General features: G+C 39.8%; 1 protein-coding gene across 1 annotated transcript in view; it reads right to left on the bottom strand.

Moving 5' to 3' along the window:
- LOC117512248 (sortilin-like) overlaps positions 1 to 18,519 on the bottom strand; it is a 132,719-nt gene that overhangs the window by 3,771 nt on the left and 110,429 nt on the right. The window contains exons 15-19 of the mRNA XM_034172250.1: positions 17,407 to 17,596; positions 16,478 to 16,594; positions 15,172 to 15,280; positions 14,954 to 15,057; positions 14,624 to 14,753 (exon numbers count right to left, since the gene is read on the bottom strand). Coding sequence (XP_034028141.1) covers positions 14,624 to 14,753; positions 14,954 to 15,057; positions 15,172 to 15,280; positions 16,478 to 16,594; positions 17,407 to 17,596 — 650 coding nt within the window. The remainder of the gene's footprint in view (positions 1 to 14,623; positions 14,754 to 14,953; positions 15,058 to 15,171; positions 15,281 to 16,477; positions 16,595 to 17,406; positions 17,597 to 18,519) is intronic.

Below are 18,519 nucleotides of genomic sequence, written 5' to 3'. Positions count from 1 at the left end.
AACATTTGACCTGAATAGACTCATTTTAGACCTCTGTGGTTCTGTGTGTATATATATATATATATATATATATATATATATATATATATGTGTGTGTGTGTGTGTAACAAAGGTCATCATCTGCCTTCCTGGTGGGTCTGTGAGAGGTGCTCCGTGAGCTCCGTGTCACACATCCACCACATCAGCAGCAAAATTTCACACCACTTGATTGTTCTGCAAAATCTTTATCAACTTCTTTAACATACTTCCCTTGTGACATCGCAATGATACAATGGAAGAAGGAAAAAAACAAACAGTGAATGCCACTTCTCAGCTGGCCGGGGTATAGTGGCTGACCAGAGACAGGTACTCAAACTGTCCCTATTAAGAGAGAATTATTCTTTTTCTACTCAGTCTTAATGATTACTGATTGACATTTCACCCACCGCTCAACTTCTTCAAGTCTCTGCTATAAAGGAGACACCTACAGCACAAGCTGTAAGAACTGTTCTCATCATAGTTTTTCTACATTAAGCAAACTGAAAATGCAGGTGAAAAGTCAGCCTCATTATCTGATACAGAAAGTAAAACTACTTCATGGGTTAAAGCAATAAATTTTCATCTGACTGAAATTTTTTCCTGGCAAAAATCAATGCCAGCAATTCCCTAAAATGTGGCGTAGTGGGGGCACACACTGTTTTTTCCTCAATAAATACAATAAACACATTATACAGCATACAAATCAATTCTAAACAGCCTCTAAGGAGAGACAGATAAAGCATAAAAAGAATGCAAAACCTGAACATAAAGGTACATAAAAGGGTGGTGGGGGTGGGATGTAGTCTTGATTCTGGGGAGTCTGGGGGTGCTCCCCCAGAACATTTTTTTAAAGACCAAGTCAAATTTTGTGTATTCTGGTGAATTTTAATGAGTATGAAGTCTACTGAAACAAAGAAAACTCACTTCAATCTGTGAAGTAAAAACACAGTATTGATTATGGGAGGTCTGGGGGTTCCCCCCCAGAACTTTTTTAAAAGAGCAAGTCAAATTTTGTATATTCTGGTGAATTTTAATGGGTATGAAGCCCTCTGAAACAAAGAAAACTCACTTCAAACTAGGGGAGTCTGGGGGATCTCCCACAGAATTTTTTTAAAAGAGCAAGTCAAATTTTGTATATTCTGGTGAATTTTAATGGGTATGAAGCCCTCTGAAAGAAAGAAAACTCACTTTAATCTGTGAAGTAAAAACACAGTATTGATTATGGGAGGTCTGGGGGTTCTCCCTCAAAATTAAAAAAAAAAAAGCAAGTCAAATTTTGTATATTCTGGTGAATTTTAATGGGTATGAAGCCCTCTGAAACAAAGAAAACTCACTTCAAACTAGGGGAGTCTGGGGGATCTCCCACATAATTTTTTTTTAAAAGAGCAAGTCAAATTTAGTATATTCTGGTGAATTTTAATGAGTATGAAGCCCACTGAAACAAAGAAAAGTCACTTCAATCTGTGAAGTAAAAACACACTATTGATTATGGGGGGTTCTGGGGGTCCTCCCCCAGAAATTTTTTAAAAGAGCAAGTCAAATTTTGTATATTCTGGTGAATTTTAATGGGTATGAAGCCCTCTGAAACAAAGAAAAATCACTTCAATCTGTGAAGTAAAAACACACTATTGATTATGGGGAGTCTGGGGGTCCTCCCCCAGAAATGTTTTAAAAGAGCAAGTCAAATTTTGTATATTCTGGTGAATTTTAATGGGTATGAAGCCCTCTGAAACAAAGAAAACTCACTTCAAACTGTGGGGGTCTGGGGCATCTCCCACAGAATTTTTTTTAAAAGAGCAAGTCAAATTTTGTATATTCTGGTGAATTTTAATGAGTATGAAGTCTTCTGAAACAAAGAAAACACACTTCAAACTTTCAAGTAAAAATTCTTTGTCTTCTGTAGTATTTTGATTTGTTCTAATCCGGTGAATGCACCAAATGGGTGCTGTGTCGCTGTACAGTCAATAAAATACAAAATTAGGGCGTAAAGCAACTGACAACATTGTTCTGCTGTGCACAAAGTAACACTGTCACCAGTTTTGAAAATGCATGCGCACTGAAAAACTCAAAACTGGCTTATTCACATTTAATCTGTAAAATGCTCTCACTCCTAAAACAAACTGGGGCTGCAACTAACGATTATTTTGGTAATCGATTAATCTTTTTTTTTGTTGTTTTTTTTTTTAACTTACATGTGAGACTCAAATCTGTTCTGTGTTACAGAACAGATTTGAGTTTTGCAATAATTCTTAATTGATAAAAACTAGTTTTAACAACAGAAGAGATTTGTTTGTCAAGATTGAGTTGGGAGTCTAGAATTACACCCAAGTTTCTTGCTTACGTTTTGACAAATGGAGTGAGGGAGCCAACATTCCTGGAGTTGGAGTTAATGGATTTTGGGGGGCCAAAATTTATAACCTCAGTTTTATCCTCATTTAACTGGAGGAAGTTATTGGCCATCTAGATTTTAATTTCTTTCAGACAATCCAGGAGAGGCTGCAGGGAATTTCCAGATTTGAGTGGAAGATACAACTGAGAATCGTCAGCATAAAAGTGGAATGAAATATGAAATTTTCTGATTATGTTCCCCAAAGGAAGCATATATAAACAGAAAAGAACAGGACCCAGGATGGACCCCTGAGGGACCCCACAAGACACAGGGGCAGGGAGTGAGGAGTACTGGCCTATAGACACAGAAAAGGTTCTTTGCTGGAGGTATGAATGGAACCATTAGCCACATGCCATAGTTGTGCATATACTCTGAATAATTTACTGTTAAATTTCACGATCTTTCATTTGGCTAAAAATTACTTGCACCATGGAAAGCACCTTTTTGTAGTTGCACTCAAATCTCATTGTAATGGAAATTACAATGACAATAAAGGCGATTCTGATTCTGATTCTTCTGATTCTTATTATTAATATATAAATAAAAATAAATAAATTATAATTCGTAATACATTTGACTCTTTTACGACAACAAACACTAAACCATTATTTATTATACAGAAAACATGCACACAAACTGTGCTGAGATGATAACAGCTTAATGCTAACTTTATCATTAAAAACGCCATAGACATGCTAACGCGTTAGCGTCGGTCCCGTTTTTAAGTTATAAAATACATCAATCAACTGTTTTAGAAGACCATAACAGGTCGGTTTAATATAAAAAAAGTAAATATTACTCACAGACATATGCTCTTTAGGGTTTTAGCGGGGGAAAATTAAGATAAAGCGACAAACCATCGAAGCAGCGTCGGATCATTGCTTCATTGGTTCAAAGCAAAGCCACGCCCCGCTGTACTTGGGGAGTGTCTGCCAATGTTCCCACGAAGACAGAGAGGAGAAGGACCGTGGCTCATAGCAAGCAGTAAACAGAGCGGAGAGGAGTGAAAATACACACAGTCCCTTCCTCCGCAGTACACGCTGACATTGCTGCAGAATGGGATGTTGCTTTGAAAGCGAGACTATCATATTTCGTCCCCAAAACACATGTGCGCACGCGTATGTGTGGTTAAATTTTCCAAATGACGGAAATCCGTCGCGGTGACGGAGAACTTTAACCCATGAACTACTTCAACAGGCTGCTTACATGTAATCAGAGAGCAATGAAATTTGCCGGCACGGGACTTACTGGTTATTCAGACTATTGTTGCACACAAGACTGTTTGTTTTTGGCAACACAAAAAAGCACTAAACAGTCAAAATTATGTGTCCATCATGGCTGTGGTCAAATGGAACACTTAGCCCATGCTGCAAAAAATGTAAAATGTCACCCAAGTAACTGTCTAAATTCTAGTCAAACTATCTAATCTATACTTAACACAATCCCTTCAATTTCAGTAAGCTAGAAGGACTCGTGTTTACATAATACATTTTCAACTTTGTTAAGGGCCCCTTCACACAACATGGAAGACACAGAAACAGGAAGTAAATCCACAAACCAAAAACGAAATGGGGAACCGCGAAACATTCCACCTACTGTCGGGAGGGACACACTGTCATACAGGCGTGCACGATACAGCGGCGACGGTTTCGTGCAGGCGCACAGGCATGCAAACACAGGGCGAGCAGCTGAAACGTGTTGCACCACATCACACCGCTGCTGTGGAGGAAGAAAAAAAAAATCCATACACCATAAAAAAAAAAAAACACCGCAATTTATTGAATCCCTCTTATCGAGCGGACAACACAAGTATGAACCATCTGTTCCTCTGTAGATGACCCATGGTCACAGACGTACAGTCCTGAAATGACATGAATGAAGCAGTGCGCGCTTATTATGTCCACATCTGCTGGTCTGGCGTGTCCATGGCGTGGCGTGCATGTCCAGTGATGAGAGACATCGCGTCTTGTGGACCAGAGCTGACATGGGTGATGTCACATTGATATCACCAGCTGAGTGTTCACATGATCTGACGGTCCGTTTCACATGGAGCAGCCTGTCGAGGTGTGTGCTGAGCGGCTGCTCCAGCCCGTGGCAAAGGCGATATCAATAAATCAATCAATCAATTTTTTTTTATATAGCGCCAAATCACAACAAACAGTTGCCCCAAGGCGCTTTATATTGTAAGGCAAGGCCATACAATAATTATGTAAAACCCCAACGGTCAAAACGACCCCCTGTGAGCAAGCACTTGGCTACAGTGGGAAGGAAAAACTCCCTTTTAACAGGAAGAAACCTCCAGCAGAACCAGGCTCAGGGAGGGGCAGTCTTCTGCTGGGACTGGTTGGGGCTGAGGGAGAGAACCAGGAAAAAGATATGCTGTGGAGGGGAGCAGAGATCGATCACTAGTGATTAAATGCAGAGTGGTGCATACAGAGCAAAAAGAGAAAGAAACAGTGCATCATGGGAACCCCCCAGCAGTCTACGTCTATAGCAGCATAACTAAGGGATGGTTCAGGGTCACCTGATCCAGCCCTAACTATAAGCTTTAGCAAAAAGGAAAGTTTTAAGCCTAATCTTAAAAGTAGAGAGGGTGTCTGTCTCCCTGATCTGAATTGGGAGCTGGTTCCACAGGAGAGGAGCCTGAAAGCTGAAGGCTCTGCCTCCCATTCTACTCTTACAAACCCTAGGAACTACAAGTAAGCCTGCAGTCTGAGAGCGAAGCACCCTATTGGGGTGATATGGTACTACGAGGTCCCTAAGATAAGATGGGACCTGATTATTCAAAACCTTATAAGTAAGAAGAAGAATTTTAAATTCTATTCTAGAATTAACAGGAAGCCAATGAAGAGAGGCCAATATGGGTGAGATATGCTCTCTCCTTCTAGTCCCCGTTAGTACTCTAGCTGCAGCATTTTGAATTAACTGAAGGCTTTTTAGGGAACTTTTAGGACAACCTGATAATAATGAATTACAATAGTCCAGCCTAGAGGAAATAAATGCATTAATTAGTTTTTCAGCATCACTCTGAGACAAGACCTTTCTAATTTTAGAGATATTGCGTAAATGCAAAAAAGCAGTCCTACATATTTGTTTAATATGCGCTTTGAATGACATATCCTGATCAAAAATGACTCCAAGATTTCTCACAGTATTACTAGAAGTCAGGGTAATGCCATCCAGAGTAAGGATCTGGTTAGACACCATGTTTCTAAGATTTGTGGGGCCAAGTACAATAACTTCAGTTTTATCGACATTGAAGGAAATTTGAAACTGCTGGCTAAGGCTAAGCGTAAATTTGGTAAGATTGTAATTCACGTCGGCAGTAATGACACCCGGTTACGCCAATCGGAGGTCACTAAAATTAACATTAAATCGGTGTGTAACTTCGCAAAAACAATGTCGGACTCTGTAGTTTTCTCTGGGCCCCTCCCCAATCAGACCGGGAGTGACATGTTTAGCCGCATGTTCTCCTTGAATTGCTGGCTGTCTGAGTGGTGTCCAAAAAATGAGGTGGGCTTCATAGATAATTGGCAAAGCTTCTGGGGAAAACCTGGTCTTGTTAGGAGAGACGGCATCCATCCCACTTTGGATGGAGCAGCTCTCATTTCTAGAAATCTGGCCAATTTTCTTAAATCCTCCAAACCGTGACTATCCAGGGTTGGGACCAGGAAGCAGAGTTGTAGTCTTACACACCTCTCTGCAGCTTCTCTCCCCCTGCCATCCCCTCATTACCCCATCCCCGTAGAGACGGTGCCTGCTCCCAGACTACCAATAACCAGCAAAAATCTATTTAAGCATAAAAATTCAAAAAGAAAATATAATATAGCACCTTCAACTGCACCACAGACTAAAACAGTTAAATGTGGTCTATTAAACATTAGGTCTCTCTCTTCTAAGTCCCTGTTGGTAAATGATATAATAATTGATCAACATATTGATTTATTCTGCCTTACAGAAACCTGGTTACAGCAGGATGAATATGTTAGTTTAAATGAGTCAACACCCCCGAGTCACACTAACTGTCAGAATGCTCGTAGCACGGGCCGGGGCGGAGGATTAGCAGCAATCTTCCATTCCAGCTTATTAATTAATCAAAAACCCAGACAGAGCTTTAATTCATTTGAAAGCTTGACTCTTAGTCTTGTCCATCCAAATTGGAAGTCCCAAAAACCAGTTTTATTTGTTATTATCTATCGTCCACCTGGTCGTTACTGTGAGTTTCTCTGTGAATTTTCAGACCTTTTGTCTGACTTAGTGCTTAGCTCAGATAAGATAATTATAGTGGGCGATTTTAACATCCACACAGATGCTGAGAATGACAGCCTCAACACTGCATTTAATCTATTATTAGACTCTATTGGCTTTGCTCAAAATGTAAATGAGTCCACCCACCACTTTAATCATATCTTAGATCTTGTTCTGACTTATGGTATGGAAATAGAAGACTTAACAGTATTCCCTGAAAACTCCCTTCTGTCTGATCATTTCTTAATAACATTTACATTTACTCTGATGGACTACCCAGCAGTGGGGAATAAGTTTCATTACACCAGAAGTCTTTCAGAAAGCGCTGTAACTAGGTTTAAGGATATGATTCCTTCTTTATGTTCTCTAATGCCATATACCAACACAGTGCAGAGTAGCTACCTAAACTCTGTAAGTGAGATAGAGTATCTCGTCAATAGTTTTACATCCTCATTGAAGACAACTTTGGATGCTGTAGCTCCTCTAAAAAAGAGAGCTTTAAATCAGAAGTGCCTGACTCCGTGGTATAACTCACAAACTCGTAGCTTAAAGCAGATAACCCGTAAGTTGGAGAGGAAATGGCGTCTCACTAATTTAGAAGATCTTCACTTAGCCTGGAAAAAGAGTCTGTTGCTCTATAAAAAAGCCCTCCGTAAAGCTAGGACATCTTTCTACTCATCACTAATTGAAGAAAATAAGAACAACCCCAGGTTTCTTTTCAGCACTGTAGCCAGGCTGACAAAGAGTCAGAGCTCTATTGAGCTGAGTATTCCATTAACTTTAACTAGTAATGACTTCATGACTTTCTTTGCTAACAAAATTTTAACTATTAGAGAAAAAATTACTCATAACCATCCCAAAGACGTATCGTTATCTTTGGCTGCTTTCAGTGATGCCGGTATTTGGTTAGACTCTTTCTCTCCGATTGTTCTGTCTGAGTTATTTTCATTAGTTACTTCATCCAAACCATCAACATGTTTATTAGACCCCATTCCTACCAGGCTGCTCAAGGAAGCCCTACCATTATTTAATGCTTCGATCTTAAATATGATCAATCTATCTTTGTTAGTTGGCTATGTACCACAGGCTTTTAAGGTGGCAGTAATTAAACCATTACTTAAAAAGCCATCACTTGACCCAGCTATCTTAGCTAATTATAGGCCAATCTCCAACCTTCCTTTTCTCTCAAAAATTCTTGAAAGGGTAGTTGTAAAACAGCTAACTGATCATCTGCAGAGGAATGGTCTATTTGAAGAGTTTCAGTCAGGTTTTAGAATTCATCATAGTACAGAAACAGCATTAGTGAAGGTTACAAATGATCTTCTTATGGCCTCAGACAGTGGACTCATCTCTGTGCTTGTTCTGTTAGACCTCAGTGCTGCTTTTGATACTGTTGACCATAAAATTTTATTACAGAGATTAGAGCATGCCATAGGTATTAAAGGCACTGTGCTGCGGTGGTTTGAATCATATTTGTCTAATAGATTACAATTTGTTCATGTAAATGGGGAATCTTCTTCATAGACTAAAGTTAATTATGGAGTTCCACAAGATTCTGTGCTAGGACCAATTTTATTCACTTTATACACGCTTCCCTTAGGCAGTATTATTAGACGGTATTGCTTAAATTTTCATTGTTACGCAGATGATACCCAGCTTTATCTATCCATGAAGCCAGAGGACACACACCAATTAGCTAAACTGCAGGATTGTCTTACAGACATAAAGACATGGATGACCTCTAATTTCCTGCTTTTAAACTCAGATAAAACTGAAGTTATTGTACTTGGCCCCACAAATCTTAGAAACATGGTGTCTAACCAGATCCTTACTCTGGATGGCATTACCCTGACCTCTAGTAATACTGTGAGAAATCTTGGAGTCATTTTTGATCAGGATATGTCATTCAAAGCGCATATTAAACAAATATGTAGGACTGCTTTTCTGCATTTACGCAATATCTCTAAAATCAGAAAGGTCTTGTCTCAGAGTGATGCTGAAAAACTAATTCATGCATTTATTTCCTCTAGGCTGGACTATTGTAATTCATTATTATCAGGTTGTCCTAAAAGTTCCCTAAAAAGCCTTCAGTTAATTCAAAATGCTGCAGCTAGAGTACTGACGGGGACTAGAAGGAGAGAGCATATCTCACCCATATTGGCCTCTCTTCACTGGCTTCCTGTTAATTCTAGAATAGAATTTAAAATTCTTCTTCTTACTTATAAGGTTTTGAATAATCAGGTCCCATCTTATCTTAGGGACCTCGTAGTACCATATCACCCCAATAGAGCGCTTCGCTCTCAGACTGCAGGCTTACTTGTAGTTCCTAGGGTTTGTAAGAGTAGAATGGGAGGCAGAGCCTTCAGCTTTCAGGCTCCTCTCCTGTGGAACCAGCTCCCAATTCAGATCAGGGAGACAGACACCCTCTCTACTTTTAAGATTAGGCTTAAAACTTTCCTTTTTGCTAAAGCTTATAGTTAGGACTGGATCAGGTGACCCTGAAGACAGAAGACTGCCCCTCCCTGAGCCTCTGCTGGAGGTTTCTTCCTGTTAAAAGGGAGTTTTTCCTTCCCACTGTAGCCAAGTGCTTGCTCACAGGGGGGTCGTTTTGACCGTTGGGGTTTTACATAATTATTGTATGGCCTTGCCTTACAATATAAAGCGCCTTGGGGCAACTGTTTGTTGTGATTTGGCGCTATATAAAAAAATTGATTGATTGATTGATTGATTATCTGAGTTTAAAAGCAGGAAATTAGAGGTCATCCATGTCTTTATGTCTGTAAGACAATCCTGCAGTTTAGCCAATTGGTGTGTGTCCTCTGGCTTCATGGATAGATAAAGCTGGGTATCATCTGCGTAACAATGAAAATTTAAGCAATACCGTCTAATAATACTGCCTAAGGGAAGCATGTATAAAGTGAATAAAATTGGTCCTAGCACAGAACCTTGTGGAACTCCATAATTAACTTTAGTCTGTGAAGAAGATTCCCCATTTACATGAACAAATTGTAATCTATTAGACAAATATGATTCAAACCACCGCAGCACAGTGCCTTTAATACCTATGGCATGCTCTAATCTCTGTAATAAAATTTTATGGTCAACAGTATCAAAAGCAGCACTGAGGTCTAACAGAACAAGCACAGAGATGAGTCCACTGTCTGAGGCCATAAGAAGATCATTTGTAACCTTCACTAATGCAGTTTCTGTACTATGATGAATTCTAAAACCTGACTGAAACTCTTCAAATAGACCATTCCTCTGCAGATGATCAGTTAGCTGTTTTACAACTACCCTTTCAAGAATTTTTGAGAGAAAAGGAAGGTTGGAGATTGGCCTATAATTAGCTAAGATAGCTGGGTCAAGTGATGGCTTTTTAAGTAATGGTTTAATTACTGCCACCTTAAAAGCCTGTGGTACATAGCCAACTAACAAAGATAGATTGATCATATTTAAGATCGAAGCATTAAATAATGGTAGGGCTTCCTTGAGCAGCCTGGTAGGAATGGGGTCTAATAAACATGTTGATGGTTTGGATGAAGTAACTAATGAAAATAACTCAGACAGAACAATCGGAGAGAAAGAGTCTAACCAAATACCGGCATCACTGAAAGCAGCCAAAGATAACGATACGTCTTTGGGATGGTTATGAGTAATTTTTTCTCTAATAGTTAAAATTTTGTTAGCAAAGAAAGTCATGAAGTCATTACTAGTTAAAGTTAATGGAATACTCAGCTCAATAGAGCTCTGACTCTTTCTCAGCCTGGCTACAGTGCTGAAAAGAAACCTGGGGTTGTTCTTATTTTCTTCAATTAGTGATGAGTAGAAAGATGTCCTAGCTTTACGGAGGGCTTTTTTATAGAGCAACAGACTCTTTTTCCAGGCTAAGTGAAGATCTTCTAAATTAGTGAGACGCCATTTCCTCTCCAACTTACGGGTTATCTGCTTTAAGCTACGAGTTTGTGAGTTATACCACGGAGTCAGGCACTTCTGATTTAAAGCTCTCTTTTTCAGAGGAGCTACAGCATCCAAAGTTGTCTTCAATGAGGATGTAAAACTATTGACGAGATACTCTATCTCACTTACAGAGTTTAGGTAACTACTCTGCACTGTGTTGGTATATGGCATTAGAGAACATAAAGAAGGAATCATATCCTTAAACCTAGTTACAGCGCTTTCTGAAAGACTTCTAGTGTAATGAAACTTATTCCCCACTGCTGGGTAGTCCATCAGAGTAAATGTAAATGTTATTAAGAAATGATCAGACAGAAGGGAGTTTTCAGGGAATACTGTTAAGTCTTCTATTTCCATACCATAAGTCAGAACAAGATCTAAGATATGATTAAAGTGGTGGGTGGACTCATTTACATTTTGAGCAAAGCCAATAGAGTCTAATAATAGATTAAATGCAGTGTTGAGGCTGTCATTCTCAGCATCTGTGTGGATGTTAAAATCGCCCACTATAATTATCTTATCTGAGCTAAGCACTAAGTCAGACAAAAGGTCTGAAAATTCACAGAGAAACTCACAGTAACGACCAGGTGGACGATAGATAATAACAAATAAAACTGGTTTTTGGGACTTCCAATTTGGATGGACAAGATTAAGAGTCAAGCTTTCAAATGAATTAAAGCTCTGTCTGGGTTTTTGATTAATTAATAAGCTGGAATGGAAGATTGCTGCTAATCCTCCGCCCCGGCCCGTACTACGAGCATTCTGACAGTTAGTGTGACTCGGGGGTGTTGACTCATTTAAACTAACATATTCATCCTGCTGTAACCAGGTTTCTGTAAGGCAGAATAAATCAATATGTTGATCAATTATTATATCATTAACCAACAGGGACTTAGAAGAGAGAGACCTAATGTTTAATAGACCACATTTAACTGTTTTAGTCTGTGGTGCAGTTGAAGGTGCTATATTATTTTTTCTTTTTGAATTTTTATGCTTAAATAGATTTTTGCTGGTTATTGGTGGTCTGGGAGCAGACACCGTCTCTACGGGGATGGGGTAATGAGGGGATGGCAGGGGGAGAGAAGCTGCAGAGAGGTGTGTAAGACTACAACTCTGCTTCCTGGTCCCAACCCTGTATAGTCACGGTTTGGAGGATTTAAGAAAATTGGCCAGATTTCTAGAAATGAGAGCTGCTCCATCCAAAGTGGGATGGATGCCGTCTCTCCTAACAAGACCAGGTTTTCCCCAGAAGCTTTGGTAATTATCTATGAAGTCACCTCATTTTTTGGACACCACTCAGACAGCCAGCAATTCAAGGAGAACATGCGGCTAAACATGTCACTCCCGGTCCGATTGGGGAGGGGCCCAGAGAAAACTACAGAGTCCGACATTGTTTTTGCAAAGTTACACACCGATTTAATGTTAATTTTAGTGACCTCCGATTGGCGTAACCGGGTGTCATTACTGCCGACGTGAATTACAATCTTACCCAATTTACGCTTAGCCTTAGCAGCAGTTTCAAATTTCCTTCAATGTCGCCTGCTCTGGCCCCCGGAAGACAATTGACTATGGTTGCTGGTGTCGCTAACTTCACATTTCTCAAAACAGAGTCGCCAATAACCAGAGTTTGATCCTACCGCGGGTGGTGTCGTCGAGTGGGGAAAAACGTTTAGAAATGTGAAATTGATATGTTTTTATGTATTTTCCACGTGAGGACAGCATGAACACTCACGACATAAAGCTGTAGGTCATGTCCCTCAAAACCCGGTACATGTTCTCCAGCTGTGACCTCCAGGACCAGAGATCTCATCAGCAGCGACACGATCACCCCACAGAACAAGTATCCCAACTCTCCTTTTCTTTGCTCTGTGATTAATCATTTTAGTTATTTTTTATGTAATGATTATGTACTTAATTGTAGTATATTTATATACCTGTCCTGGCTGTAGTCTCTGTGTTTGTTATGTAACACGTCGCGTGCACTGAGCCATCATTTCCAGCTGTCAGTGAGTGACTGGCCGGACATCAGCTGAGAGGCCCCTTGCTGTGTGCATTCAGACGTGGCTGGCTGGTCCTCATGTGATCATATCTGTACATACATATCAGCATTTCATGCAAGTGTGCCCCCCCCCCCCCCACACACACACACAACACGTGAGTGTGATACACACGCACGCCACATGTGTTGTGTGGGGGGCACTCTGGCATGCCACATGTGTGTTGTTTGGCAATGCCAAACTCGTGGGTCACTTAGGCAAAGTTCACAGCCAGCTCGACAGTGGTTGCCTGCTCTCTATTTTCATGCTGGTTGTGCGAATGGCCACACATTTTCTAAGTGCTCCCCGAGTGGTATTGTATGTTCATGTGTGACATCTGGAATTTGGCCGACACCTACTGAGAGAGGGATCGAACGGGCATTTGCAGGGCATTCGCTGTCTTTCGGCCACTTGTGTGCGCGAATGGTTGTGGTGACAGGTGTATGGGGCATTTGAGGCGGCTCCGATTTTCCACAAATGGCATGCAATTCCTCCTTCATGCGCCAGTCGGCTTCAATCTTGTTATGTGTGAAGGGGCCTTAAGTCAAAGTGTCTTGGAAACCTCATGTTTTGAGACGTATACGAGTAGAAACAGGAGATGTAACACAGTAAAATATAACTCAAACTGAGTTATATTGCATCATTTCCTGGTAAGCAGCCTTTGTGTGGGACGTGTGCAGTGCGCTTGGCGGATTTTCATTTCAAGGAAAAAGACGGAACGACTGGAGCACCGCCGCATCAAATTTGCCAGAACTGGGCGACAGCCAGGTGGAAACCATTCGGATGATTCAGGATGGCTTTCGGTGACGATGCTTTGGGGCATCACACAGATTAAGGAGTGTACAACCGGGTTTAAAGACGTCTGCACAATGGTGAGAGCGAGCCATGCTCCGGTCGGCCATCAACATGCTGAAATGACCAGATCATTTCCAAAGTGAACGCTGTGGTGATGCGGACTGTCGTGTGACTATCTGAGAAATTGCGGAAGAGGTGGACATCAGCACTTTTCGGTACATTCCACTGTGACAGAAGATTTGGCCATGAAAAGACTGGTGGTGAAATTCATGCTGCTGCTGACGGCGGCGCAAAAGCACCTCCGTGTTGAATTCTCACAGGACATGCTGTGACATGCCCACCTCTTCCACAATTTCTCAGATAGTCACACAACTGACGCTTACATATAGAAAGTTCTCCAGATTCTCTGATTATATTATGGACTGTAGATGATGGAATCCCTAAATTTCTTGCAACTGGAATGTTGAGAAACATTGTTCTTAAATTGTTGGACTATTTTTCGTGCAGTTGTTCACAAAAGTGGTGATCCTCACCCATCTTTGGGGATGCTCGCTTTATACCCAATCATGACACTCACATTAGTATTCTCAGTTCCCAAATGCTTATTGAGTGTTGTTAGAAGGAAAGGTGATGTAACACAGTGGTAAACATACCACTGTTCCAGCTTTTTTGAAACGTGCTGCAGGCATCCATTTCAAAATGAGCAAATATTTGCACAAAAACAATAAAGTTTATCAGTTTGAATGTTAAATATCTTGTTTTGTGGTGTATTCAACTGAGTATAGGTTGAAGAGGGATTTGCAAATCATTGTTTTTTTGTTTTATTAAAATGTACACAACGTCCCAACTTCATTAGAATTGGGGTTGTATTAGCATTGGAAGGAAGTATTATATATTTTACAAACAGCACATCATCTTAAAAAAAATTTAGAGTGATTCTTTTTTTCAGATATGATTCCAAACAGGATGTTTCTAAGACTGATTCACTCAACTACATTTTTAAAATGAACATATCTTACTGAAATTTTACTTTGTAAGTGATATTGGTTTCTGTCAAGTGTAGATTAGATCATGTGACTAGAACTAGATAAATATACTGGTAAGATTTTGTGTTTTTGCAGTGTACCTCTTGTGTAAGCAGTATCATAATGTGTAAAAGTGAGGAAATGGACAATCCCTTTACCTCATCAGAGTCGTCGTGGAACTCTATCTTGCCATTTGGAGTGTGGTTGGTCTCCAGTTGGTCATCCACCCCCTCAGCTGGGGTCTCCTCAGCATGCTGCTGCAGTAGTGAGTACCTGTGCACCAAAAACCTGGGAAAATACAATCAAATTTCACCAACACATGAAAAAGTAAAACCCAGCAATACACATCAATCCATTAAAACCCAATGAACAAAGTGAAAGAAAGATGGGAAAACAATCCCAGTCAAACCACGGTGTGTAATCCCAGACAAATGGTTCTGTGGGGAAAAAATTAATTCAAAGAGATTGAGAGTTACCAGTACACGTACCTGCCGCCACAGACGCGTTTCTTGACAATGAAAACTCCTGCAACAATGCTCAGCAGCAGAACAATGGTGACTGGTACGACAACAGCTACAGACTTGGACTGAGGCTTCACATGCAAAAGTACAACCAACAAAAAGTTCAGAGGAACACAAGGGGCCATACTCTAAGTAAATATACTACAAAAATAAAAGTGAAGTCTGAGTAGACAGGTGATACTCACCATCACATTTTGCTGCAGCGAGTCACTCACACAGGCCCTACTGAGGTCAATCTCTTTACGGTCAGGCTGCAATCCTCCTTCACATCTATCGCCAGGAATTTTACGATAACTGTGAATAACAGCAGACAGGTGGTTTCATGATCAAAATGATGTGAACTCATTAGCATTTTACAACACATTCACACCTATATGTTTACAAAAACACAACAGCAAAACAGTGGAATTCAATTTTTTTTTTTTATTTAGCCCATTTGGATATGTCCAAATAAAATTCACTGACTAAGGTTAGCCATCTTTGAACATGGCCACTGTCTGTGTCCCAAGAATGCTCCCTGTGAATTTGGAAAACTCTGTCAGTCTGTGCTCAGCATAAGTCCAGTTGTATTACTGCCAGAGACTGCAGTCTTGTTTGGGGGCGGGCGCTAAAGGGGTAAAATATGATTCGTATTACACAATTTCTCTACTTCCAGGGTACCAACCACTGCATTTTCATTGGGTTTTTGGTCAAATTATACAGCAAACAAAGTGAAAATGCAAAGAAAAAGTGGTGATGCGGTGGGAAAGTGGACATGTGTTGCGGTTTGTTTATGATCCAGCGCACAAACGTGTCAAGGCGAGAGAATGGAGCTACTCTGGTTAGCTGTGTAGGTTAACTCTTACTGACACAACATCTCCCACTCGCTTTGTCTTTTCTTCTTCACTGGGAACCGAAAAAATAATACTTTTCGCGATTGCTTCGGTGGTTGCAGTGGAAAACAAAACAGTACACCATTTATCCATGTGAAGTTATGCTGTGTATATAGTAAATGGAGGTCCCCGTAAGTGGTCAAATCCCGCGATATCATAGAGGGCTCAAATGAGATTGTGGTCTCCTATACCTGATGGCCATATTTGATGGATTATTTACAAATAAATTATGTAAAGTTGTGGGAGCCAAGTGTAGTGCACTGCAAATAGGCAGTGATTTCGGGTTAAAAGCTCAAGCGGTTCCTAACCCAGATGAACACGTGTGATCCAAACTGTAGGTAGATCAAAACTAAAAGTAAAATGAATACTAACACTTTGTAATTCTATGATTAAAGCATAATTATACTCCAATTCCACATTCTCTTTAAAATGAAATCATAGAATATTAGTGATCAAAAAATCATTAAAATGGGAGAGTGAACCATCACATTCACTGTTACATGATAATTACAGTGCAGCATTTTCTGTAAAAGTGATTTTTACCACTTGTTATCAGATGATAAAACTAAGGCACTGACATCTGACATGCCCTTCGATGATTTATGAAGCTGAGCCTCACCCACTGGTCACAAGCTGCTCCAGCTTGCCGTGCAAACAGTACTCCAACATTTTTCCTTGCAGGTCGGGCTGCTCCAAACACACTGAGCTGTTCTCTTCACGATAGTATCCAAAATCACTGCAAAGTGGAGAAATTGAAAGCAAAGGCTAAAGAAACACATATCTATTCCTCTTGTTATTGCAACTGACCCGTTGTTTGATTCACAAATTGTTCTTTTTTGACTGTTGTCTGATGTCAAAGTAACAGTTTTTTTTTTTTTTTTTATTTAATATGGACATAACATTCACATTGGACAAACCAGATGCAATGTTTTAAGTGTTACAGCAAAATATGCTAATTTTCAACACCTGTCCATAGAAGGCTTTTAGAATTAACACAATACAAAATTTACACAATTGCACCTATATACGATACATTTCATTTTATACATCACCATGTGCACAGTTCTGTCCTGATTTTAGCCACAGTTTCACACACCTATTAAAGGTGGTCATATCAGTCTGCAGTTTTAAAAGTGTGGGGAGTGAGTTCCACAGTCGGGCTCCAGCAGAGGAGAACATAAAAGAAGCATATTCTCCATGACATTTTATACGGCTACATTAAAATAATTTTGCTCAGTGTAGAATCTTCACCTAAATTCTGTATCCTGTTTTGACTTGGTTCCATATAATTTTTGTTTGTTTTTTTCACATTTCTTATATTTACATGAGGTTGAATATTTTGAAGTTGCATATTTTTGTTAAACTAACCTACTACTGCTACAAACTGTTGCACCAGTAATTTTACTTCAGAAAAGTTGAAGTGCTTCCATTTCAGCAGAACATTTTGGTGCACAGGATTCGATTTCACACACCAATAAATAAGAAATGATGGATTATCTTTTGAGCCACTGAGTCTGACATAAAAACTGTCTTAAATTAATGTCTTACCACAGAAAGTCATCGTAAGTACAGGGACAGGGCGTTGGCTGGGTGTTGATCTGATAATCACGTCCATTCCAACAAACAGTGTCCTTTTTCAGACGGAGGAACTTCTCTTTGTAGCCCAGTACGCATCCATCATTGGGACTGCTGATGTCATTAGAGTGGGCTAACCACTGTACATAGTCCGTTTTAGTACCTACAGTTAGAACACGTATTTTGGCAAATGTTATTACATCCAAAAATTCACTCACGTTTTCACACACAACCCTTTGTCAGGATGAGATAATCTCACACAAGTACAAGGTGTATGGCACCCATGATTACTGGTTTAACTGTATCATCATCAGTGGTGGACACACTTCCGATAATCTGATAACAGATAATTATCGAAGATAATGTTTTCATTATCGGATTATCTTTTTAGATAACTTTAAAAACCATCATCGGACTAATTATCTTCCGATGAATTGCTGATCGATAACTTTTAGACTGATAATATAGTAAACCAAGCTGAACAGTGAAAAACATTTTTAAAACTTAAAAGCAGTTGAGACCTACCTGTTAAAAGTTTCGTAATGGGTATATTGTTCTATCCTCTGCAAACAGAAGAGAACTTTTCAGAAAAAAACTACTCTACCCTCTGTAGGCAAAGGAGAACTGGTGACCCCCCCCCCCCCCCAAAAAATCATTTCCTTTAACACCATACTGACATAACCGCAATATCACCCAAGTCATCCAGAGGCCTACATTTTTAACTTATGGTTCAAATTTTAACCTACTCATTTTGGACAAGTTATTTAAAATTACTGTCATGTCTGAAGTTTTATAAAGTGAAAATATCAGATATATGTTTTCGTTTTAAAGTGCTAATTTTTAAGGTTTTGTGAGCACATGCTGTGCATTATGGGTAGCATAGGGTAATCTCAGACATTCACGACAGGACAAATGCATTTCACACACTCTGTTCAGGCTCCATGGACAACAGCATTAAACTCTAGTGCCTAAAACTCTCGTGAATATATTCTTTGGGTTTATAGACGTTATTGTATTTGCGTTTAAATTCCACGCATCTTAAATGTAGCAGATGGATTATCTGGAATTTTGTTTGGCAACTTTTCA

The sequence above is a fragment of the Thalassophryne amazonica genome, chromosome 6, assembly GCF_902500255.1.
Source record: "Thalassophryne amazonica chromosome 6, fThaAma1.1, whole genome shotgun sequence".
In the NCBI taxonomy this organism is placed as follows: Eukaryota; Metazoa; Chordata; class Actinopteri; order Batrachoidiformes; family Batrachoididae; genus Thalassophryne; species Thalassophryne amazonica.
This window is presented reverse-complemented; position numbering and strand designations above follow the sequence as displayed.